At 47.6% G+C, this 24,799-nt stretch overlaps 1 protein-coding gene across 1 annotated transcript; it reads right to left on the minus strand.

The window, feature by feature from the left end:
• Positions 1-1,452: 1,452 nt before the first annotated feature.
• Pef1 (penta-EF-hand domain containing 1) lies at positions 1,453-23,937 on the minus strand. The gene is made up of 5 exons (XM_034502441.2): positions 23,547-23,937; positions 7,671-7,947; positions 4,341-4,496; positions 3,746-3,889; positions 1,453-2,278 (listed from the first exon to the last, which is right to left on the minus strand). The coding sequence occupies exons 1-5, from the start codon at positions 23,568-23,570 to the stop codon at positions 2,049-2,051; spliced, it is 831 nt and encodes a 276-aa protein (XP_034358332.1). The 5' UTR covers positions 23,571-23,937; the 3' UTR covers positions 1,453-2,048.
• Between the last annotated feature and the right edge of the window lie 862 nt (positions 23,938-24,799).

The following is a 24,799-nucleotide window of genomic DNA, read 5'->3' on the forward strand; positions in this document are numbered from 1 at the left end:
TGTGTTTAGGACAAGGCATGAGGGCTGGATCCCATAGGTCTTGAGCTCTTGGGAAAAAGAAGTAGATTATGACTGACACCATTCTAAAGATGGGTTTGGGGGCTAGAGGCATATCTAGGTGACAGAGTACCTGTCTAACACATGAGGCGTTGGATTCCATCCCCAGCACCTCATTAAAAAAACCTAGATGATTTCCAGTGGACATGTGGAGCAGCAATGACAGTGGCTTCCTGTAGGGTACAGCACTACGTTACTCTGCTGGTGGAAGCCAGCACTGGGGTGGGCTTGACATCTCTCCTTGGAGAGCTCTGATGCACTCAAGCACACCCTGGGGAGGTAGCCAAGATGCCAAGGAGTGATGCTAAGGAAGGGGCATCTGACAAGCTCAGGGCTACCTGGTCTACAAGAGAGCCTGGGCTGGGGGATGGCAGATAAGCCCAGGGCTACCTGGTGGCTCAGAGAAGTTGGGGTGGGGTTGGAGAGATTTGGTAGTAGGCTCAACTGTCCTGAAGAATGGCATGCAGAGACGAGGGAGTTGTGTTCTGGTCAGCTCAAGAGAGAAAACTAGGGCCAGTGGATGGTGTTTCCAAAGCTGTAGGTTAGAACAGGAAGACACTTCTGCCAGCTGAAGATAAAATAGGCAACCTGCAACACCCTATCCCTCTTTTCTTTTGGTTACTGGAGGCTGGAGTCCTTGGGGGCCTAAAGAGAGGCCCCCTCCAGAGATGATGGGGTTGGCCTCTAGGATCTGGACTATTGATTCTGGGACTACAGAGCCACAGCGGCCCAGGGGAGCTGAAATGGCTGAGCCTGACAGGCTTGCTGGCCTCTGTGACCTGGAAAACAGTTCCAGCCACTCTCCACCCCCACCCTGCAGGGAGGACTGCCCTGCTGAAGGCCTGAGCCTCAGAGCTCTTATCTCCATCTCCCAAAGCCAGAGGATAATCACACCATTATCTGTGATAAGGCCCCCCTAGCACACTAGAATGTCTGGTGTCTTCAGCTTTTGATTGAAATTCTGTCAGCTCATTACAGACACAGTGCAGACTGGGTATCACGCTGATCTAGAAATGCAACTGGCAGGTACTGGTGTCTGTGCTTAATAAAAGTAGGGGGAGAGTTATGATTTCATAAATGGAGTTTGTCTGGGAGATAAAACTCAGGCCTAAGATAATAAAAGGACCATGCTGGGAGAGGTCTGGGGTGGCTGCTTTCAGTCCAGAATGGCAGTCCTAAAACTTTAAGAAACATAGGCAGCCGTTTGGGCAGATGCTAGACACAGAGGAACCTGTCAGGGCCCCGACTTCACCTTGGCAAACAAGCCGGCCACTAGGGCCCCTCACACAGCTTCTTTTGTATGGCTTGGTAAGCAGTTGATGCTTCCATAATGAGGGAATGGATGGATGGATGGACACGGACACACAGCCGAGAAGTCACGGTGGGAAACAGGACTGCAGTCTTTCCTTTATTGATGCTTACAGTTTCCTGAACTTTTGGCCCCAAATGGGAAAAAAAGAAAGCAAATTACAAACAACGTTGGCAGTAGGCTGTGACAATGTCCCAGGGGAGGGAAGCTGAGTGGAACATGGCTGGCCAGTGAGGGGTCTGAGCCTCATCAGATGCGGCCGAGATAGCAGAATGTCTAAGCTTCTTGTGCAGGCAAAGCCTCAGGAAAATTAATGTTAATATTGAGAGATTGAGAGAGCTAAGGAATCCCAGGCTCTGGTCCCAGCAAATCTCCCTCACACTCAGTCTAATTGCACTGTACAGACACTGGGCTCATCTGACCTGGTGGTCTCGGTGAGGGATTACAGGTAGGCCAGCCAATGAGCACTTAGCACTGGCATTAGGGAGTAGAGGATAAAAGCCAGAGGCCAGGACAGCTGGCCAGACACTAACTCCATTGCTACTCTAGGGCCCTACTCCAAGGTCGTGCCACTCCACAGCCCAGGGTAGTCCACCTCTGTCCCTTCCTAGCTCAGGCTAGGAGAGGAGGAAAGGAGAGGCCCCATCCCCTGGTGTGCTCCACTCCCTTTAGGTGTGCAGGGTCATAGCATCCTTGAAGCCGTCATGGTGACAAAGTCCTCAAAGCTGAGCCGGATGTTGCCCTGTACGGCTGTATCCTTTTCCCGGAAGGCCTCAGTCAACACCTGCAGCTGGGTACACACCTTGATGAAGCAGTCGAGCTGCATGGCGGGAATGGCAGAGCGTGGGCAATAACGGGAAACCAGGAGCTGCGTGAACTGTGGGCTCAGGTTGTAGCCCATCTGGGACAGCGCTGGAGAGGAAGGGCACAGGAAGAGACCTGATGTGAGCACTTCACGAGAAACTGGAGCACTGGAGCATAGCAGGTCAGGGGGCTGGGAGGAGCAGCTCAGAAACATGAGGAAGTAGACATTTTGGGGAGCCAGTCAGATGTCAGGAGCATAGGAGCTGTCTCTGGATGTGTCTTACCTCCCATCTCTTGACTATCAAGGTTCATGAGATCCCAGAGAAGGCAGTGGACCACCTGTGACCACCTGATACACCAGTGCTAGAGAAGGACGAGTGCCACTAGGCACTCTGCTGAGGCAGACGTCAGAGAGAGCAGCTCAGCACTGGAGTCACAGCTGTCCTGGAGGCAGGCAGTTCTTGGTCCCCTCCTTACCTCACTAGCCCCTTACTGCCATTTATGCAGGGATGATGCTTGACCTGTGCTCTATTAAGGATTAAAGGCAGTCATGATGGCACTTGGCACAGTGCCTCACACACTGTCCTGTTTTAAATAAAAGTCACATCCCCATGAGGCCACAGCCTGCATGCCACTTCCTGTCTCCACCGAGATGCCTCCTGCCTCTTCTGCATTCCTTGCCTGCCCAGAAGCCATCTGAGCTCCCGCACTGTGAGCCCCTGGCAAGGAACTAAGCCTCAGTTCTGCCACTTGTAAAAAGGAGAGCACAAGGGATCCTTCACCATTCTGTGTGGACTGGCACACAGGACGGAGCCCTCGGGAAGATGAATTTCGGGAACCCACTGCAATGCGTATCACAGGGCCTGGGGCACAGTAGACATTAAGTCTAATTTTGCTTTTGTTATCGACCTCACTGACGTCCATGAAAGAAGCTGGCAAGGTAGCGTTCAGTACTGATCACCCTTCCCTTCTAGCAGGGGCAGGCATGGTGTGCTCATTCCCAACCACAGACTTTTATCTGAATGAACTGCATGGCCTGGACGAAGGACCTTTCCCCACTAAGATGATGGGTGCTCATAGCCACATTAGCCTTATAATCTAAAGGCTTTAGCCCAGGCTGCAGGCTTGACCTACAGAGTCAGACTGGAGCCAGATGAGGCACTGTGGCCCCAGGTCCTCTCACCCACCCACAGCTCTCAGAAGGCTCTGGGTCTGAGTTGAAAAACAACAGCCTCTGGCCACAGGCCACCAGAAGTGAGCTCTGAAGCAGAGCTCTTTCCCTGCAGCATGCTGGGACAAGAGAGACGCACTGCTCTCCAGGTCCCATCTCTCTGATGCCAGAGGCACTGTTTGAACCACTCAGCACTGTCTGGAGTCCTGCCACCAGGAAGGACAGCACTGATTTAGACCGGTGTTGTCTGACCCCGGAGCTTGGCTCAAGGCCCCATCCAGGTTCAGAACAGCGGAATGGGTGGTAAGGCAGGCTTGGGCACTGACAGGGAAACCCTTCAAGGCATTTTAAGAAATGAAAAGGAGTCTAGCTGGGCCACAGCCACTGTGCCCACAGGGCCTTACCTTGCTGCAGCTCTGTGGAGCTAATGGACCCTGAGCGGTCCCGGTCATACTGCTGAAAGAGATTCCTCCACTGCTGGAGGAATTTCCATAAGGCTGAGAAGCCGACGACATCAATGCGGCCAGACTTGGTCTTGTCAAACATGTCTGAGTGGGAGGAGGGGAAGGAGGAAGGAAAGCTTTAAGACTGAGGGCCAAGGGAACACTGACCCTTGTCCCAGGCTGAAGCAAAGCCCTGTGCCTGAGTCACTGGACAAACTGCAGCACCAGCCCTCCCCCTGGCCACTCAGCCCTGTCCCATCCAGATTCTGCAGGGCTAGTGGCTTAGCTCTAAGACTTGGGTCCATGCTGTCCCCTTGCTTGTAGTTTCTCACCAGGGAAGGAGTGTCCACCTGCAGAATGGGGAACTGGATGAGCCTGTAACTTAGCAACCTAGAACTTAACCATGATCCCAAGGAAAGGAGAGCGTATCTTGACGCCAGCTTCCTCCTCAGCTAGAGTTCTCTTCAGACTGAGTATGTACACACCTCTGCCAACTGTCAGGCAGTTTTGACCCAGCTCAGGCCTGCAAGCTTGAGGAACTGCGTGTGGAACTCACTTATCATCATGAGGCATGTCTCGTCATTGAATGAGGACCAGTTGGAGTTGACTAGGGCCTGCTTCAGCTCCTTGAGGGAGATATAGCCACTGTGATCGGCATCCACTGACTGGAACCAGGAGTAGGCCTCAGGATCCACGTTGGGGGGGATACCACCTGGAGAAAGGGATGTGAACCTTGGTAGTCAGACCCAGATCAAAGAAATGTCGAGCCACTCTGAGAACCTCCTCTGGCCACGGTTTTCCCTTGCGTTCTAGTTATCTTTAATTATCAACTTGACACAGCCTGGAGTTATCTGAGAAAGGAGCCCAATTGAAGGGCTGAATTGCCCAGATCAGACTGGCCTGCGGGAGACTGTTGTGACTGTTAACTGATGCAGGAGGTCCAATCTGTGGGTGGCACCATTCCCTGGGTAGGTGGTCCTGGGTTGTTTAAGACCACTCAGGGCCGGGCGGTGGTGGCGCACGCCTTTAATCCCAGCACTTGGGAGGCAGAGGCAGGCGGATTTCTGAGTTCGAGGCCAGCCTGGTCTACCGAGTGAGTTCCAGGACAGCCAAAGGCTATACAGAGAAACCCTGTCTCAAAAAACCAAAAAAAAAAAAAAAAAAAAAAAAAAAAAAGACCACTCAGAACATGTCAGCCTGCAAGGGAGCCCGTAAACAGTGTTCCTTCGTGGTTCCTGCTTCCTAGTTCTTGTCCTGACTTCTCTCAACGACGGACTACAGCCTATAAGCTCAAGTCAACCTCTTCCTCCCCTAGTCAGAGTTTTACCACAGCAACAGAAAGCAACCTCAAATGCCTACCCACAAGGCCTTATGATCCCTCCTCCATGCCCTTCTGAGGGAGGCCTGCAACAAACACTTTGTGTATTATCCCAATAGCTTCTCTACTTGATTTGCACTCTGCCCCCAATACAGTAAGAAATCTCTGAAAATGGCCTAAGAGACAAAGAGAAGCAGGGTCAGGCTGTCTTAGTGAAGCAGAGTTGACAGGCCACACAAGGGGTTTGGGAGATTGTTTTTAAGCTTAGCCTGTGGGCATGTCTGTGGGACACTGTCTAATTGCTGGTTGATATAGGAGCCCACTGTGGGCAGCACCATCCCTAGGCTGGTGGGCCTGTGCTGAACAGAAAAGCTAGCTGAGCATGGGCGCGGTAGAAGGTCTAGGCAGCACCAGCTCTCCTTAGTTTCTGCTTTAAGCTTCCTGTCTTGGTTCCTGTCAATGATGGACCAAATACACCCTTCCTTCCTCTAAGCTACCTTTGGTCATGGTGTCCATCAGGACAGAAACCAAACTGGAACAAACAGGGTACTGGGGAAGGACAGCAACCACCACTGGCAGCTAGCTTCTGTGACAAGTGTAGCTATGTGCTTCAAACAGAAGAGCTCGGCTTTAGATTCAAGTCCTGACCGGTTTCTACTAGTTGTGTAATTTCAGGTCAAATAAGTAATCTCTTTGAATGTCAACTTCCATATTTATAACATGAACAGCGTCCAAGGGCAGCAGGGATGAATTACATGAGACAACAGCAAAACAAAGTCTGCAGCAAAGGCTGGAATGGGGGAGGGGAGAGACCGTTTCAGAGAAGGGTATTTCAGCTGTATTTGAAGGGTTAAGGAGCTGTGGAGGAGGGGATGGTGGCAAGGCTCAGGATGTGTTTACAGTACTCTGAGCAGTCTCTGCTGGATGGAAGGCAAGGGCTGATGGCAGGTGGGTAAGAGGGAAAGGCCCTTGGATCTTCCTGCAGGTGGAGGAGCACCTCTGATGTCAGCTCTGCTCTCTACAGTAGTGGTCCTCTACCTTGAAGGCAGAATTTCCCAGGACCTTAAGGCAAGTGATACACACATCAGGAGCATCAGTACCACTCCCAGGAGCTGCTGGCCACCCTGGAGAGGAGCAATGCAGCCAATGAGAGGAAGCAGCAAAGAGGGAGGCTGAGCATGTGACCCATGTCCCGCCTTTCCTCCCCTGCCACTCTTGAGCCCTGGGGGGACAGATCTCAGAGTCAGGGCTCCTTTCCCCTCAGACTGTCTATGAGCTCAGACACAGTGTTCTGGAGGATATGGAAATCCAGTGCAGAGCTGCTGAGCTGAAAGCTAACAGCCAGGGCTTGGCTCTGAGAAAACAAATGCTACTGGCTGGCAGTGCTCAGAACCCCAGAGGTTTGGGCATCTCCCCCGGGGCTACCTGCCTGGGTACATTCACTCAGCTGCTGCTTGCTTCCTAAGCACAACATTCCCTGGAGCCCCTTCTCACAGGCCCAGGCGGTTCCAGGCCGCCTAGCTGGTGCTTAACCTCCTGAGAATAGCCACTCTGGGAAGGAGCTCACTAAAGTGGGTCCTGGAAAAGCAAGGACAGGCACCCGCTTCCCCACCCTCTGCTCTTTAATCTCTGCCCTCCTTGTCCTGTCCATACCTCCCCTCCAGCCTGCACCTTCCTTCCCTTCTCTTCCATCCTCTGGTTTGCCACAGCTACCATGACAGTAAATGCCAATACTGCTCAGCCATATTACAAGTCCTCTCAGAGAATGTGCTCTGTCCACTAAACCCAGACCGGGTGCCCAGTATAGGCTGCAGCTTCACATTTAATACAGCCTGTGAGGTTGAAGCACTGTCCCTATTTTACAGAGGTGGACACTGAGGTGTAAAGTGGCAGTCTAGTCAGGTCAGTAAGTGAAGCTAAGCTTTCATTAATGACACCATGTTTTCTTCCTACAGATGAGGTCAGTCCCCTCTTTCAGTCATGGAGTTGCTTCTCCTGAGGACTACATTGCTGTGGCCAGGTTCTGCTCAGCTCCCTTCCCAGTCCAAGCACTGTACAGCTCCGCCCACTGCCTGGTAGCCTAAGGACGTCCCTGTGAGAGGTGCACTGTCTCCTCCTGGGGTCAGCCTTGACAGTGATATGCTTCAGGGAAAAGAACATGAGTGGCTGAGACATCAGTCCTTCTGAGAAAGTCTTATGAGGTACCACCCAGCCCTGCTAGCATCTTACTCTTTTTCTCTACCCTAAGGACAACATGTCCCCAAAATGGAATGCTCCTTCAGCACCGATCCCAGAATGAAAAGACACTTGAAGCAGAAACTCAGCTGCTCACACATGAGGGAGAATGAGCAAGCAAGAGAAATGCTTGTTGGAAGCCAAAAGGACTTGAGATGTTAGTCCAAAAAAGCTAACTGATCAACTTCGTTCTGCCAGTAGAGACAGAGCCATGGTGTCTGAGACCAGGACACTTGTACATCTCTAGGAAGGATGAGGATGGATGGGGTGTGGATAGCTAAGACCAGGTCTGAGGTTCTAGGATTGGGTTCTGGAGCTGGAGACTCTACTTACCGTGTCCATAAGGTCCAGGCTGCTGGGTACTGTAGGGACTCCCTGTGGGTAGCTGACCGTAGGAACCCCCTGGAGGTACACCACCATATGGTCCACTTGGAGTTCCAGAGGGGATTCCTCCAGCACTGGGGTATCCATAGGGCCCTCCAGGGGCAGGAGCTCCGTAACCACCACCAGGGGGGAGTCCACTGCCATACTGGGCCCCACCACGGGGAGGTCCAGGATAATAACCACCGGGGGATGGTCCAGGTACCTGTCCTGCAGCTCCTGGGCAACTCTGCAGGAAGAACAGACACAGCAGGAAGATGAGCGAAAGCACAGCACAGCACTTTAAGCTACAGAGCACCCTCACTGCCGTCCTTATGAATAACTCACTCTACAGGTGAGGTTGCACTTTCAGCTCTTTGCTTAGGTGGCCTTGAGGCTTCCAGGGAAGCTACCAGTTATTCGAGGTCATACCAAGGGCATACAGAGTCTAGGTTGGAATTTTGTCCTCCTGACTCCTCTTTCCTGTACAGCAAAGGTCCTACAATGTTTGAGACCATTCCTAGCTCGTGGCTTTATCCCTCGCTTTCAGTATACAATGGATGCTCAGGAAACACTTATCTGAACAGGTGAATGAAGCAAGAGAATGTCAGCCTTTGAGACTTCCACCTCTACCCGCAGAACTCAAAGCACAAGTACAGTCTCTGCCACACAGCCCTGGCCATCATCAGCCACCAGTGATATCACCACAGCATGGAGCCAGCACAGCAGCCCTTCCTTGCCTACATTAGCTGACGATGCATGAATATTCCCTATCCTCACATCTCTAAGGCAGGCAGGGAGCCTATCCCCAGGACGGTAGGGACAATGACCAGACACCACAGTTCCGGTTTGTCCCCCAGTAACTCATGTCACTAATGCATTAAGGAAGGAGAACGGAATGACTTCCTCTTGGAATGGTTAAACAAGATACAACCCAAATATGAATCCTCCACTCTCTCCCTCTGCCTTTTTGAGACCCTAACAAGGAACAGTTGGTGTATTAGAAACAGGATGTATACTTTTTGGAGAAAGTACACATGAAAGTAATGGAATTCTATAGAGTCTTTAGGGGACAGAATAAAGGAGTTTTGTCCCACTCCCCCACCCCATCTTAGGGTTTTACTGCTGTGAACAGACATCATGACCAAAGCAACTCTTAAAAAGAATATTTAATTGGGTCTGTTTTACAGGCTCAGAGATTCAGTCAATTGTCATCAAGGCAGAGGCATGGCAGTGTCAAGGCAGCATGGTGCAGGAGATGAGAGTTCTACATCTTCATCTGAAGGCTGCTAGCAGAATGAGGGCTTCTAGGCAGCTAGGACTAGGGTATTAAAGCCTACACCCACAGTGACACACCTATTCCAACAAGGCTACACCTCTTAATAGTGCCACTTCCTGGGCCAGGCATATTCAAACCATGACACTCCCAAAATAAATTCTTCTGAGGACTGTGAAAGGAAGTTGAAATTATTTTGAGATACAGAAGGATAAAAAAAAAAAAAAAATCAAGGGCTTGTCCAGTGAGTTGGATAGCTCTGGGTCTGTGCTGTTAAATAAGAGTCACTCTGCTAGAGAGATGGCTCAGTGGCTAAGAGCACTGACTACTTGCCTCTTCCAGAGGACATGGGTTCAATTCCCAGTACCCACATGGCAGCTCACAACTGTCTATAACTCTTAAGATTTGACACCCTCAGATCTGACACAGACAAAATGTCAATGCACACAAAATAAAAATAAATAATTAAAAAAAAAGAAGAGTCACTCTGTTGGTTTGGGGGGAAAAATTAGGTATATTAGAAAGAAACAACCATCCAAAAATGGCTAAAAACACTTCCTGACTGCAAGGGAAATAGGAGTGTTTCACATCTTCAGGAAAGCTGTCTTTGTTCCAGGACTCAAACCACTAGTAGTAACTAGCTTGGAACACTTAGCCCTTGGCTGGGGCAAGCTATAAACGAACAATTTATTGAAATTTGTAAATTCTTTAAAAACAGATCTGTATCCTTTTTTTGTTTTGTTTTTGGAGACAGGGTTTCTCTGTGTAGCCCTGGCTGTCCTGGAACTCATTCTGTAGACCAGGATGGCCTCGAACTCAGAAATCTGCCTGTCTCTGCCTCCCAAGTGCTGGGATTAAAAGCGTGCGCCACCACTGCCCAGCCCTAAATCTCTTTATCTCCTTGAACACAGAATTCAGCTCTACTTCACTTCTTGGTGCCATTTTATTACTTGAACCATAAATTTTGTATTTAGCTTAGTGAGTTGTTTGTGCATTAAGGTTCCTTAGTTTATAATTCTTAGTATATATGGATCAAATTTAGTTGTTGATGGCTTCTGTGGAAAAGACCACCATCTTCCCACTAATACCATATAAGCATCTATCTGAGCCTTGTTTTTAACTATCCCTTTCTCTCTCCTTATCCAGGTTTTTTTCCTCTATTGACCAAATCACATCTTCCTTAACATCTTCCTGACTGACTCATTAGTGCAGCTGCCTCTGCTCTTTCAAGTCCAAGGAGTCACTCATACAACTCATACTGCATCCTTGTATTTTGTATAGTTGAGAAATTCTGTAAAGAACAGTTCTTACACTAATTTATATATTCTTGAACTCATGGTTTCAGAGTTCTTTCCCACAGCCTTAAGGGCTATCTTGAAAGCCAGTGTTACCATTTTGCTGAGGAACATTAGATACACTGTTGATTCCCAGTATTGTGCTATTTCAGACTGTCATGGAGTCATTAACCTTGGGAGGGGAAACATTCCCCAAAGGAGGAACATGAAGTAAAGTATGTACATCATCATGCAAAGAAGCCTTACTCCTACAGCCCCGTCAGCACTTGAGAAGACCCACGTCCAGCTGGCCCTGCTCCAGGGGCAGGAACCATGTCACACCACTGTCCCTTCTGCAGCCATGCCAGATCTGGTATCTCCCTGTTTCTGTTTCAATTTAAGAGTACGGATGTGAGTGTGGTTATTAAGCGCTTAACTTGCTTGATGCAGACTGGAAGGTGAAACAAAACCAGTAAGAATAAACCAACTTTGATTCCTCCATTCATCAGCCAAAAAAAAAAAAAAAAAAAAAAGAAGAAGAAGAAGTGAACTCACAGACAGCAGAAATAAAGGCTGCAGACACTCCCTTAAATAGAAGTGGATCCCAGTCCATGATCTTATTATGTAGGGAGTCCGAATCCAAAGCCAAACTAGAATTGTTGCAAAGCCCCTTTAAGTGAGACTGAATTTTAGACCAGCCATGCTCAGAGGTACTAGATTCCAAGGAGCTTACACAGACCAATGGAACAGTGAATGGCATTGCACTGAGAGCCTGATCTTAGTATTCTGAACTTAATTTCCCATAAATAGAACAGCTTGCTCTAAAGCATTAAACCTATCCTGGAATCCCCTGTCAATATTCTCCTGGACCATGAGTGCTATTGACACATTTGGGGGTAATTGATCTACATGATGTGCTGTGTGAATCTCTTCAACCAAGGGTGTAGTTGATAGGAGCTGTGACCTGACTGCCTGAGCTTCAGGTCTCCCCTTGTCCCTTGATGCAGTGCAGAGAAAGGTGCTACGACACACGCTAATTCGGAGGCTGAGCTTTGCTTCTTGGCACCTCAAAGGAGCAAAAGAGTTACCTTATGTGTGGCAGCAAACAGTCTAAACAAATCTGGCTGAGATGGGTAATCTCTCTTATGAAAAAGTGGCTGCATCACGGGAAAGGCCCAGCCTAGAGGATACCAGGCACTGGCTATCTCTTTTGGCAAGGAAGGCTTTTCATAAGAATATTTGTTATCATTCAGTTGAATCTTATAATCCTGCTCTGAACTACTGACAAACCAATCTAGGAGCTTAAAAGCTGTTACATTATAAGGGAAGTATGTACAGTTTCAGCCTTAAAGCCACAACTAAACCATAGAGGATATCTTTTCTTAGGAACTCTTTCCCAGATTCTAAGTCTTCAGCTGGCTGATAAGGAGAAAGTTTAGCGGGAAGTGGATAATTTCCTGTATAGTAATGAGTGGCATTATAAAGCTTTGGCAGGAACAGTTTTAAAAACCATACATCCCCTTATCTTGATGGACACCATCACCTCTTGTCTGGACTGGCAGAGGGAGGCAGAGGAAAAGAGAGAGAGAGAGAGAGAGAGAGAGAGAGAGAGAGAGAGAGAGAGAGAGAGAGAGAGAATATGAATGAATGAATATGATTCAGCAATCAATGTATGCTCTTGAAGAGAAAGCATACCTGCACAGACATCGCAAGCAGTCAGACTGACCATCATAAGTAAAATTATCATTTGTCTTTCTAATTAAGAACTAGATTCTCCTCCAAGCATATCGGTATTCTAAGTAATGGCCTTAAGAAGTCCATAATGCCAGGATTTAGGATGAAATACTGGTAGTAGGCAAATAAGCAGCTGAAGGCTGAGCCATACCAGCAGGAAGAGAAGCAAAAAAGTTAAACACAAGACATCCTATCTCGCACACTAAAAGTAAAAGCATAGCCAAAACCAGATTCTGAGCAGTAGAGGGCAGGTGATTAGCTGCCACAAGAGCTTCCGATTTTTGGGTCAAAGATTTGATCCCAAGATGGGATGCTGCCATCACATGTAGATGCTGCACTCCGAGTAGGTCTCTCCCTGCCAGCCAGCTGAAGATGATTGAGAACTTCTCCTTTGTTTTATCAGGAAAGTCTGGGATTTCTGTCTGCATCATTTTTTGATGAGTGCTCACAAAATTGAGTCTTCACAGGAGGCAGAGCCATCTCTCTCTTTTCCTTCTGGTGTTGCCTCCTGGTCTTGAAAGGGGAAGGCACAGCCCTGCGCCTGCTGAGTTTATTGGGGACCCAGACTAGGTTTTGGCATCTTTGGGGAAAACACAAGCATAGCCTCACCAGATGTCAAAAGGACATCCTGGCCTTTCCATTTTTACGTTAATAAGTCTCTCCTTTTTACCATAGGCAGGGTGTCTCTAACCTTTAAGCCCAATGGTGTTCCATAGGGCTTAGGCCTTTGAATTTTTGTTGAGATGATTCAAATTGTGATGTGGAGAATAGTATTTGAATTCTCCTTTCTGTAATTCTATAATTGAGATTTTAGCATCTGATGAGATCTCTCAACAACTGCCAGTCCTTTCAGATTACAGGGAATTCCCATAGTATGAGTGATAATGAAGGTTATACAGCGGCCTTAAGGGTCTGTATAAGCAGGAGCATTATCTGTCTTTATTTACAGAGGGAATCCAAGGTAAGGAAAGCAATAAAGTTATGCTGTACCACATCCTTAACAGCCTCTCCTGTCCTAGCAGAAGCCATAATTACATGAGAAAAGGTATCCTCACAGACATGAACATATGTACGTCTTCCAGAAGGAACATAAGTCACAACCATTTTCCATAAAGAGCCAGGCTTTAGGCCTCATGGATGCATTCCCATGGGTAAAGTATCATGATGGTCGGGACAAGCTGGACATTTTTTTTTTTTTTTTTTTTTTTACAATCTGCTTGCAGCTTCCCGGGTTAGATGATCGATATCTCAGCACCTGGGAATTTTGAATTGTGCTGTTTCAGACTGTCACGGAGTCATTGACCTTGGCAGGGGGAACAGTCCCCAAAGGAGGACATGAAGTAAAGTATGTACATCATCATGCAAAGAAGCCTTACTCCTACAGCCCCGTCAGCACTTGAGAAGACCCATGTCCAGCTGGCCCTGCTCCAGGGGCAGGAACCATGTCCCACCACTGTCCCTTCTGCAGCCATGCTAGACTTGGCATAACAGGATATCAACCATCTCATGACATATGAAAGCATCAGGCAAGTCTTGTCCAGTAAGATGAATTCATGGTAGGTACTGTATACCTCCTACTGGTGGCTGTCAACATACTTTTCATTGGAAGTAAGATAGGTGCTTGTTGATGACAGTGGGCACTGAAAACTCTTATCATCAGTGTGTAATGGAACAGTGAAAAAAAAAAAAAAAGCAAACTTTTAAATCAGTAACTATACATGGCAGTTCTGAGGGAACTCTTAGTGGAGTGGCACCAAGGGATGAAGACAAGTATTAGCAGCACAGGTCACATGAAAGCCTCCACTTAACAGACTTTTGGGAAGTACAGAAGACAGGATCATTCCAGGCGCTAAGTAATGCTTCTGTATAACCTGTCTGAAGTCGCTCCCGGATTAGCTGATGTAGCTGTCTAAGTTTGTTCCCATTAATTGACCACTGGTCTCCCCAATCAGGGGGTCCTTCTAGCCAAGAAAGTTTGGGTAGATATTTCTTATGGCCCCAAGGACAAAGGACATTCAGATACAGAACTGTCGATACCCCATTGAGACAGGGGGTGTCTGCATCCCAGGAGAAAAAGGTAAGGGTAACAAAACTAGATGAACAACGGCAGCTTGATTTTTGGAAAACTATTACTTTTGTCACTAACCCACTGAAAGTCTAAAACTGGGGACTGAATGTGCCAATTGAAAGGCCAGGATTATTTAGCTATAATAGAAACGCCAGCTGCTGTGTCTCTAATGCCCCTCATGGGGATTCAGTCATACAAACACCAACTGAGTCCACTGTGCTCTGAGGAATCAAGTTCTTGGCTTAGCAACCATTATCAAGGGTCTGTAGGGTTGCATGCAGAATAACAATCGATTTTGTTAATTTGGAATTTCTTGGAGCAGCTGGGAATAAACTGTAATCTGACTAGTGTGATCTTAACCGACGGCATCTGGAGGAAAGCGCTCTGGGCAAGCCAAATTCCTTTTATAGTTCAGTCTGATCTCTCTACCGTCGAAAGTCAAGCCTTCCCTGGGAGGGATTCTCACACATCTGTGGGAGCCTCTTCACTTCTCCTACAGCTAATTTTACATCTTTAACTATAGATAAATCTAATCTAGAATTATTTTTAGTAATCAAATCTCTTAATGTTTTAGGTTTGGGACAGAGCTGGGTGCCGTGGTGCAGAGGCACCACAAGGTGTGAAAACTGATCCCAGACTGTGCTCACAGAGGCAGCGCAGGGGGAGGGCACTGGGACCACAGGCTGGGAATCAAAAAGGGTCTGCCACCCTTGGCACTCAGTCTTGTGTTCCCTTTTTTTATCACCTCTAGATGGACACTGACTGGTCCAGTGCAACCATTTTCCCATTCAGGGCCTATTTTAGGAAGAGATTTGCCACACTGGGGGTTATCAGTAAGCTTTGTTTACACTGTTTTTGAAACTGATCTTTTTCCACATGTGAAACCCAGAGGGCTCCAAGACTGCTGCAGTGTCTCAGCCTGGATCCCCTCTGTGCCAAGGCTTTCTCAGGCTTTTATCCTATCAGAAGAAGATTAGCAAGTACACAGTGAAGAGGGGCTTTTTGTTTTGTTTTATTTTTTTGAGATGGTTTCTTTGTCTAGCCTTGGCTGTCCTAGAGTCAGCTCTATAGACCAGGCTAGCCTCGAACTCAGAGATCTGCCTGCCTTTGCCTCCTGAGGGCTGGAATTAAAAAGCTACACGACCACTGCCAGGCAAAGAACTTCTGTTTGTTTGTTTTGCAGTCAAAATTTGCATTTTTGTGAGCTAATGAAAGGTAAGGTGACAGTAACGTCTTTATTAATAGTCTGTTTGTTTTTCCATAGCTTGCTGTGTGGGTGACCAACAGTCTATAAAGGGCTCTGTAGATATTTGCCTGACAGTGAAAAGGGACCCTGAGGAAGTATTAGGATCAGGAACTTTGTAGCCATTATAGTAGCCGAGGGCTGGAAAGCTGCTGAGCCTGGATTCCAACCTTTTCTTCCTGATTAATTGATCATAAGTAACATTTTGTGTGTGTGTGTGTGAGTGTGTGTGTGTGTGTGTGTGTGTGTGTGTGTGTGTGTGCTGCCCTGGATGTAAGCAGCAATGGACAGGCATTTGTTCATTCATTCCCAGAGCCATTATTGAACAGTGGTAAAAATTGTTTTTATAAGGGCTTGCCAATCAAAAGGTATCACATATATGTATTTGCAATAACACCATTAGTCATCTAGTAAAATGGTTTGAACCTCATCCTCTGTAACAAGCTTTGTGAGACCTTTAGGTGGCAAAGGGAGCCCTTCCTGGGCAGGGTTTGGTCCTTCTCTAGACCAGAAATGCAGGCACCAATTCTCCTGCCTGAGAAGCTTCCTTAAGGCCGCTTCGTGGGTATGGATAATTTATTATATTACCAGTTGGCAGAGGCAGGGGAAATGCAAAAGATTCAATAGGAGACATTCCTGGGACACCTCTTTTTCTTTTGGAAAGCTGTATGGCTAACCCAACCTGGTTCCAAAGGATCAAATGTTTTAGTTGAACTGGTTGTAGAGAACAATGTAATTGGTCACCAATTCTTTGTTTGTTTGTCTTGTTTTGTTTTGTTTTGTTTTTGTTTTTTTCGAGACAGGGTTTCTCTTTGTAGCCCTGGCTGTCCTGGAACTCAGAAATCTGCCTGCCTCTGCCTCCCAAGTCCTGGGATTAAAGGCGTGCACCACCACTGCCCAGCCATCAATTCTTTCCTAAGACTTCTGAATCACAGAAGTGTCCTATGGTTAGGATACCAGAGACAATATATCTTATATTTTATAAATCTGTCTTAATGACATTTTTGCTCCAATCCCTTTAGTAAAGTTTTCAATTGCTCTGTGTGCCTGTGAGCTTCCGGAGACAGAATTCCCCACAGTAAGAGCAGTCTGAGAGCCAAAGAGAAAAGACAGAGGCAACCTGCTTTTAGGAAAGTCTGCTTGCTCCTTGTGACTAATTAAGAAGTGGAGCCACACTGGGCATGATAGAGAGAAAAGGAAAAAAGAGTAAGCATGGGTGTACATGTGCCTCCTGCTCCTGGGACCTGCCTACTAATCTAGCCAATCTGAGAAGTCCTATTTCCCTTGTCCTCGGGATCTCTCCACCCTGCAGGTAGACAAGGAAGGAGCTTTGGAGAGATTCCATTTGTTCCTTGTCTCTTTTGGAGACCAAGATGTCCAAAATTAAAAATTCCTTTTTCCTAGGGCTCTTCAGATGCTCATGTGAGTTTAGATCAATCAATCACGCTGGGGGCACAAACTCCATCACTGACACAACAGGGAGTCAGGTATGGGGCACACATGCACCTGTGATCCCAGCACTTACGGGTAGGAGGCAGATGGGAGTTTGAGGCCATCTGGTCTCTAGAGAGACTTCCAGGAAAGCCAGGGCTATATAGAAAACACCTTGCCTCAACAAACAACAGAACAACAACAACCACCTCACGTATAAGGAATGAAAATGAAGCAATTCCTGATGGAGTGAGTGGACAAAAGCCCAGCTGTGGTGTCTCCACCTCTCCCAGTGTCTTCTGTTGGACTCAGAGTTCTTGCTGAACAGCACAGAAAAATGGCGCACGAAAAAAAAATGAAGGATGTTTGTTTTGTTTTGAGACAGGGTTTCTCCGTGTAGCTCTGGCTGTCTTGGAACTTTCTCTGTAGACCAGGCTGGCTTCAAACTCAGAGATCCACCTGTCTCTGCCTCCTGAGTGCTGGGATTAAAGGTGTGCACCACCACACAGCTCTTAAGGGACACTTTTCTACAGAGATCTTTAGCAGGATTTTATAAGGAAGAAGTTATTTCATTGACCCAGCACAGTGCTTAAAACCTTGCAGAGATGTTGGCTGCTTCCAGCAAATAACTACAATGCACACACACTGTTCTGGGTTGGGGCATGGGAGTGTATAACTTAAAAGTAAAGCTCTGCATTTAGCTTGGGTCAAAAGCTGACTGCATGAGGAATCCAAGGAAGGTGAGGTTGGTTACGTTTTTCCCTTAAAGGCAGGTTAAATTTACGCAGGCTGAGTACATAGTAGGACAGCAGATGGAGTACCCGGTCTTTACTGATCTCAAGGCACATTAACTTCTCTGCTATGTCTGGAAAAAGCTCAGTCCCTTTGAATGGAAGAGGCTTTTTCAGGAAAAGGTATCAGCACACTGAGAGCTCACTTCCCTTCACTAAGCCTCGGGAGCCTTAGGTCCCAGTGCCACCTCACACTGCCTGCTACAGGAATGAAATGAGGCTCCTTACACAAAGCCTGACAGAACAAGATCTTGACAAGCAGTAACTATTAATGACAGTGCCCCTCTAGAGGAGAGGAAACCTGAGTTCAGAGAAGTCACACATAGACCGTGTGGAACTGGGTGTAGAAGCTAGGTCTCCTAGAAGAGACCTATAGCTTTCATAGCTGCATTCCCTCTCCTGTCCACCTCTGTGTACTACTAGTTAGGGGCTCTGGAGGCCCAGAGTGTCCCATGTCCCATTCCTATGTAAGTTTGGAAGAGCACAAACCAAATAAACAAACAAGAATACGCATTATTTATTTATTTTTATGTATTTATCTATCCCTCTCCCCCCAAAGTTGCTTTGATCAAAGCTAGTAGTGGCATGCTGGTCTCTGAAGGATGCAGAGATATTCTCTACCAAAACAAGCAGAGAGGGACACTATACACACAAGAAGACAGACAGAGCAGGCTTGTGAGTGAGCATGGTGTGTCAGGGAATGACAAGAACACACCGTGAACCCAGGAAGGAGCCCCCAGGAAGGAGCCCCGCACAGCCTCCCCGACCAAGCATCACTCTTGCCACTTTTCAGTTGGTGGGTGAGCTACCCGTGCCTGTCCAATGTCTCCCTCACCCAACAGTAAGTTCTCTAGGGGCAGGCAGAGCTTCTTTCATCATCATCACCACTATCATCCTCATCCACAGGTCCAGCACAGTGCCTGGTACCTGTAAGCCTCCATATATAGGGCTTATATACAAATAAGCACTGCTCTGAGTTATGTTAGAGAAAGCAGAGCACCACAGAAGGGTTTCCAAAGGAGGAGGGACGTGCTGTGAGCCTTGTTTGGTGAATCAACCAACATGGGTTTGGAGGATGAGCTGGGAGGAGGGGAAGGCAGCAGCCCAGGTGCTGGGCAGGCAGGGCATGAACCAGACAGACAGCAGGCGCAGGGATGGGAAGAACGGGTAGATCCTGAACATCTATTTCAGAGATAGACTCGACATGACTTGGCAACTAAGTGGATTAGGCAAGAGATGGGGGTGGGGTGGGGTGAAGAAAGTCAAGTGTTTAGAATGACTCAGGGTTCAGCTTGCACATGATGAACAAGGCAGAGCCATCAACTACGGCACAACGGGCTGGGGAGGAAGCTTGTGTAAGGCTTTGGGTTGGTCACAGGGTCACTGAATTGCAAGTCAAGGTCTGAACCGAAATGAGAGCCAGATCTTTGACTCCGTGTTCCCTTCCATGCCTTTGCAGACATTTTTTTTAGCAGCATTTCAGACCCATAAACACAAACTGGGGTGGAGGGCAACAGATAAGAGTTCAGTAACCATGGTTTCTGAAGCATCACAGAAAAATTATCTCCAGGTCCTAGCCGATAAAAATAAGCTCAATTTGGTATTTCCCAGGGTTCTGGGGCTCTGTGAGGTCCTCTAAGTTAATCAGCTTTCGCTGGTTCCTTGATCCTGAGAGCTGAATGTGCATCCCCATTTTAGAGATGAGAAAATGAAGATGCTCAATGAGACAAGAAAATGAAGATGCTCAATGTTTAGTACATTTTAAATCATGCAGCTAAAATGAGAAATGGACTCAAATAGCACCTCCACAGATGAGGGTCCAGCATATGTCTGTGCTAAACACCTGTCAGGTCTCAGCCTTTCCACTGGACACAGGTCGTGGGAAGGGCACCCAGGAGAGAAGCTCAGATCACATTCTTTTTTCACTGTAGCACCTAGTCCTCAAGACAGTTCAATTCCACCTCTATTAGCACTCCTGCAGGTGACAAGAGAGCTCAGACCCTCCTGATTCAGAAATTCCTGCACTCTTTTAGCTCCAGGGGAATCCTTCTTCTACCTCCAAGCCCTTGAGAGGCTCCGAGGGATCAAAGCAGGTCCTGACTGAGGAAGAGAAGAGATTGCACTGCAAAGGCAAGCCTACTCAGAGCTACCTTTCAAGTGTCTGATGGGAGAGGAAGGAGCCTAAGATAAGGGGTTAAACAGCCACAAGACAGAGGAATGGTCTGGCAATCACCAGCAGAGCCTTCTAAAATATTTAAAGGACAGAAACATGCAACCAACCAACAACGAGCCAAGAACTGTCCCAAGACTTTAATTACCACCTCTGTGCTGACACTCTAAAACCTTTCTTTCCAGCTTCCTCTCCCCTGAGCTGCAGACCCACATACCCAACAGCCTCCTCACCTCCCCCCACCGTATGCCATATGCGTCTTGCTGCCAAGTCATCTGAATCAAAGCCTTCACAGCCTCTCAGGGGCCTTCCCTCCCTTCCTCTGTCACCTGAATTAAACGTGTTCCTTCAGCTCTTCCTCCCAACAGCCTGTCACACCACGTCATCGTCCTTTCATGGAGAGGATTTCTATAGCTTTGAAACTGCCCCTTGCTTCACTCTCTCCCACTTCCATCTCTTCAAGGGCCCCTAGTTACAGCTCTGAGGGACAAATGTGACAAACCCTTTCACCAGCTCCTCTCCCTCAATGTTCTTAGTAGGAAATCAGTCCCCTCATACAAGTCCCTTTGAGATTTAGCCCTTGCTTATATTCATGGTCTCGTTTTCTCATCTCCTGGCCTCTCATCATTAAAATCAGACTAATCTTAGAACTGCTGTGGACTTTCTTATTCTCTAAACACACACTCAGGTAATTCTGATACAAACAAGCCACTGAGAAAAATGTACTATGGATTGTACTTTCTTGCTTGCATCCTGGTCTTTGTGAAATTATTTCCTTAGCTGGAATGTAACTTTTCTTCCCCCAGTTTACACCTCCTGCTAATTCTTCCTGTCCCACCCCGGGTTGGCCCAGTACTATCCTAGCACCTTAAACCCACTCCTACGTAACACTTACAGTCTACATATCTGTGCTCCTCTCCCATGAGGACAGAGTATTACTACATGCCACACTTGACACTAACTATCTCACTTCACAGGAAGTCTGCTGTAGGTACTATGACCCCATTCTACAGAACAGGAAACCAAGCTTCAGGTCTCTATAACACATTTCTGTAAGCACGTTGGCAGAGTAGGGATGTGCAAACCAATCCCTCTGGCTCAGAGACCAAGCTCTAAAGCACTGAGTTCCATCAAGCAGGCTCCCCTACTGAACCAAAAGCTACTTGACTTTTGCTACTCCATCACCAACGCGGCTCTTGAGCACCCTGGGCCTGAGGCAATGGAAAATTACAGGAATTGTGACTTCCACCAGCGGCTGTAATCCTCCAAAAGTATCCAGTGGGTGGGAGGGAGGCAGCACTGCCTGAGCCTTCAGGTGCCTTCGAACAAGCAGTTTTCCTTTCTTAGAACACCTGGGATGAGGAGGCAGACAACTCTAAGGTGGGGATAAAAGCTACATTTCTTCTTCTAGTCCAGACATTTCCTCCTAGTGCTCCCTTTCTGTATTCTGCCCTGAACTGAAGCTCAGGCAGCATGGCAAAGTAAGCATCGTGGCAGTGGCAGCGAGTGTCGCCACCATGCCACACGCCCTACGCAGCCGTGGCGTGCAGAGTTCCCTACATGCTCCTTGCACCCTTTCTACTGGTCCTAGTTCTCCCTTTCTGTGGTAAGGGAATTAAAGTCCTGAGCCCTTACGTGATATATCCAAGGGCACATAACACTTAAGTGGGTAGAGCTGGATTCTAGCCCAGGTCTGTCACTGCTTCTAGAGTGTACACCAAACATCCCCAGAACTTATTAAGACACAGATTACTGGGGCTAGGAGGATTGCTCCATCGGTACACTGTTTGCCATGTAAGCAAGACAACCTACTAGCACGGATCCTCAGCACCTCAGTAAATAAGCCAGGTGTGGCAAAGCCCGCCCGGGGAGGCAGAGGCAATGAAGACTCCTGGAATCTCTGGAGCACACTGGCCAGATAATCTAGCTCGGTGAGTTCCCTGTTCAGTGAGAGGTTGCCTCAAAAAATAAGCTGGGGAACAACTAAGGCAGCTGCTCAGTTGTCAACCTTTGGTTTCCAGATGCTCACCGCCCCCACACAGGTAAGCGCGCACACACCCCTCTCACAATTTGGGGGTGGGATCTGTGCCATCTAAGCTCAGAGCAGGTCTTAGATGGGACCCAAACCTATCCTTTAAACAAGCTCTCAGGTGATTCTGACACAAACCAGCTGCTAAAAAGATGTAGTATGGGACTGCTTTCCCACCCTGAGCTCCTCTGGAACAGCAGTGTGCCAAAAAAAAAAAAAAAAAAAAAAAAAAAAAAAGTATTCTATGCCTTTCTGGAAGATTTATCCTGGGAGAACATTAACGATCTGTATTAACAGAGCCGTTCCCAGGCTTAGCCACAGAATCCTCCTCCATTAACAACACCCATTAACATCTCAAAAAACCCAGCAAGTGGACCGGAGCCTGGGCAGCACGGCTGTGATACTTCTCCCTACTCGGAGCCTACACTGGCCTCTACTCACGTCTGCCAAGTACGCAATAAATGGAATTCAGAGTTCTAGCCCTGGCCTCACCCTCACTTGCTATGTGTGACCTTTAAGCCTCTCTGGGTTTGCTCCTCATCTTTAAGTCAAAACAGTCAGCCCTGCATGCCTACAGGGTCTTCGTGTGGGCACAGGGGGCCCAACTGCTGTGGAGGGGCCAGCAAGATGACTCTGGGTAAAGGTGCTTCTGCCAGGTCCAAATTCGATCCCCAAGACCCACATGAGAGAAAAAAATAATTCCTGTGCATGTGCACATGTGTAGCTGCCCCTACACACACACACACACACACACACACACACACACACACACACACACGTGTAAATTTAAGAAAAGCTGTAGTAACTACACAGAGCTTTAAGCATCTTTTGGTCTGTGACTACGGTCAATCAAAGCTTGGTAATATCTCATTTGATTTTGTTTCCCACTTTCTTTACATGAGATTAATCTCTTAAACTACTCTGTGATCAGGGTGATTATTTTGTCCAAATTATTTTGAAGTGAGGGGCCTGCTTTGAAAAATCCTACAAAGTGATGTTACACTTTACTGTCTAGCATGTGCTATACTTACAAGACTCACATCATACTTCCTAATAACCCTATGAGGGGTGGGTTCTACTGCCTGATCCATTTTATAAGAGGAAACCGGCTCATAAAAATGACTTAAAACGAATGCGGCAAAGACATGGCTCCACTTTTAACTCAAAACTGCATTTAACCACCTACACTCTGTCACCTCACTAGTTTGGGCCACAAAAATCAACACAGCAATGATGCTCCTGGCTGGTTCAAGGCAGGCTAGAAAGTAAGGAAGAAGCAGTTGCAGACAACCCAGGTTCTGACCTTGGCTCTGCTGCCTAACTACCTGGTAACTTAGATAAACTATCTTCTCTGGGTTTCAACTTTTCCTACGTGTGAAATGACGCTGGACTACCGAGAGCGGTGAAATCTCACTTCTGGCACCTTCTACCACTGATTGCCCCGATTATTCTGTCGCAGTACGTCGTGCTGAGAGTCGGGAAACTTGTTTTATCCTACACCGAGGGAAACAGAGCTCTAAACGCCTCGTAAGCACAGAGGACTCCGCCCCACTGGAGACCTGAGATGTGCACCCCGGACTGGTCCTGCCTGCATCTATTCAAATACAAAACACCCAAAGCCAGGCTTGCGCAACACAAACCCCTCGAGTGGTCCTAGGTGACGTAAAACGAGCGCGACGGACCTCTTGTTTCTCGCTCACGCAGGGCCTTGTTGAAGTGAACCTCTGCGTGAAAAGGGTGAGGATCAAGTGGGGAGAAAGAGCCGAAGATGGAGAGCGGTACCGGACCTATAGACAAAGCCCAGATATTGACGCAGGGGCCACTACAACTCACCTGCCCGTCTGGATAGCTGGCCATGGTGGTTATGACGTCACTCAGTTGTGGTAGGCTGAGCTTCCTGCTCTCAATCCTCTCCTCGTTGGGTTTTGGGGCGGGTCCTCTTATGATTGGACGGCCAGGCTGTCAATCATCTGGTCAACAATCGGAAGTCACAGGCGGTGGGCAGGTACTTAACAGCCGGACCGGAGAAGCAGAGGGCCGGGTAGTAGTGTCCGGAAATATTGTTGGCGGTAGTGGCTCATTTGTTTTTATTTTTCGTAACCTGGAGCGGACCTCAGGCCTGGTCAGACGTGGTTATCTAATGAGGAGACTGGGTCAGTTGTTGCTGCGGTGGCCATATTATAACCTGGCAAGTCGCATGTTAGTTACGTCACTTTCTGTGATCACTTTATTTTTAACGCCCAGGAGGTTGCCATGGATACTGAGAACTAACCCTCTCCTGGAATGCAGGTGTCATTTAGAACTTGGGTGCCAAACAGGTCTTTGGACAGCGGAAAAAGGTCAAACCGCCAGAGTAGAAGGAAAATTAAGGTGACATGGCGCTGCTTTCTTTATAAATGGGGAAACAGAGTCTCAGAAAGGCAATCACTTATTTGCCTAAATTCACAGTGAGTTCACAGCAAAGTATGGCGTAGAACTAGTGTCAGTAGATGGCTAGGTCTCAACGAGGAGGTTTTATCTCCTCTGTAGGTCAAATCCCAGCTCCTAAGTTACCAACATCCTGTACTTGTCTCTTGGGGTTTAGGTTCTAAACTTGTTTCCATGCTTATTTGATTAGTTGAATTCCTGTGTTGTGGCCGGGCATGGTAGCACATGCCTTTAGTCTCAACTGGCAGAAGCAAGCATATCTACATAGACAGTTCCAGGCTAGCCAAGGCTGGATAATGAGGCCCTGTCTCAAACAACTACAACAACAAAAAACTCTCATGTGGACAAGAATTATGTCTGCTTGCTTATAATTGTATCCCCAGTATCTACAGTGCCAACACTATACAAAAAAAAAAAAAAAAAGTTCTGAGCTGTTAGCCAGCCAGGCACTTGCCAAACCCCCAGTGCTGATCATGGGACATTCCTCATCCATCCCTGCAGAGGAAGACAGTCTTTTCACTCTGATGCTCCAGGCCCTTAGTGATCTGACCCAGCCTTACCCAGTCAGCAGCCCTCCGTCTTATTTCTATGCTGTTTCCCCCTTCAGCACTGTTAATGAGCAGATCCTGTGGTTCATTTTCTTTTTTTGTTTCTAGCTG

This window comes from Arvicanthis niloticus, chromosome 5, assembly GCF_011762505.2.
Source record: "Arvicanthis niloticus isolate mArvNil1 chromosome 5, mArvNil1.pat.X, whole genome shotgun sequence".
Lineage (NCBI taxonomy): Eukaryota > Metazoa > Chordata > Mammalia > Rodentia > Muridae > Arvicanthis > Arvicanthis niloticus.

What these genes read in the sequence shown, in the direction of transcription:
- Pef1 (XM_034502441.2), bottom strand. Translation starts at nt 23,570, where the DNA reads ATGGCCAGCTATCCAGACGGGCAG. An exon ending in CCAGCTATCCAGACGGGCAG is followed by an intron (nt 7,948 to 23,546) that starts GTGAGTTGTAGT and finishes TTCTTCCTGCAG; the next exon opens with AGTTGCCCAGGAGCTGCAGG. An exon ending in CTCCACAGAGCTGCAGCAAG is followed by an intron (nt 2,279 to 3,745) that starts GTAAGGCCCTGT and finishes CTTCCTCTCCAG; the next exon opens with CGCTGTCCCAGATGGGCTAC.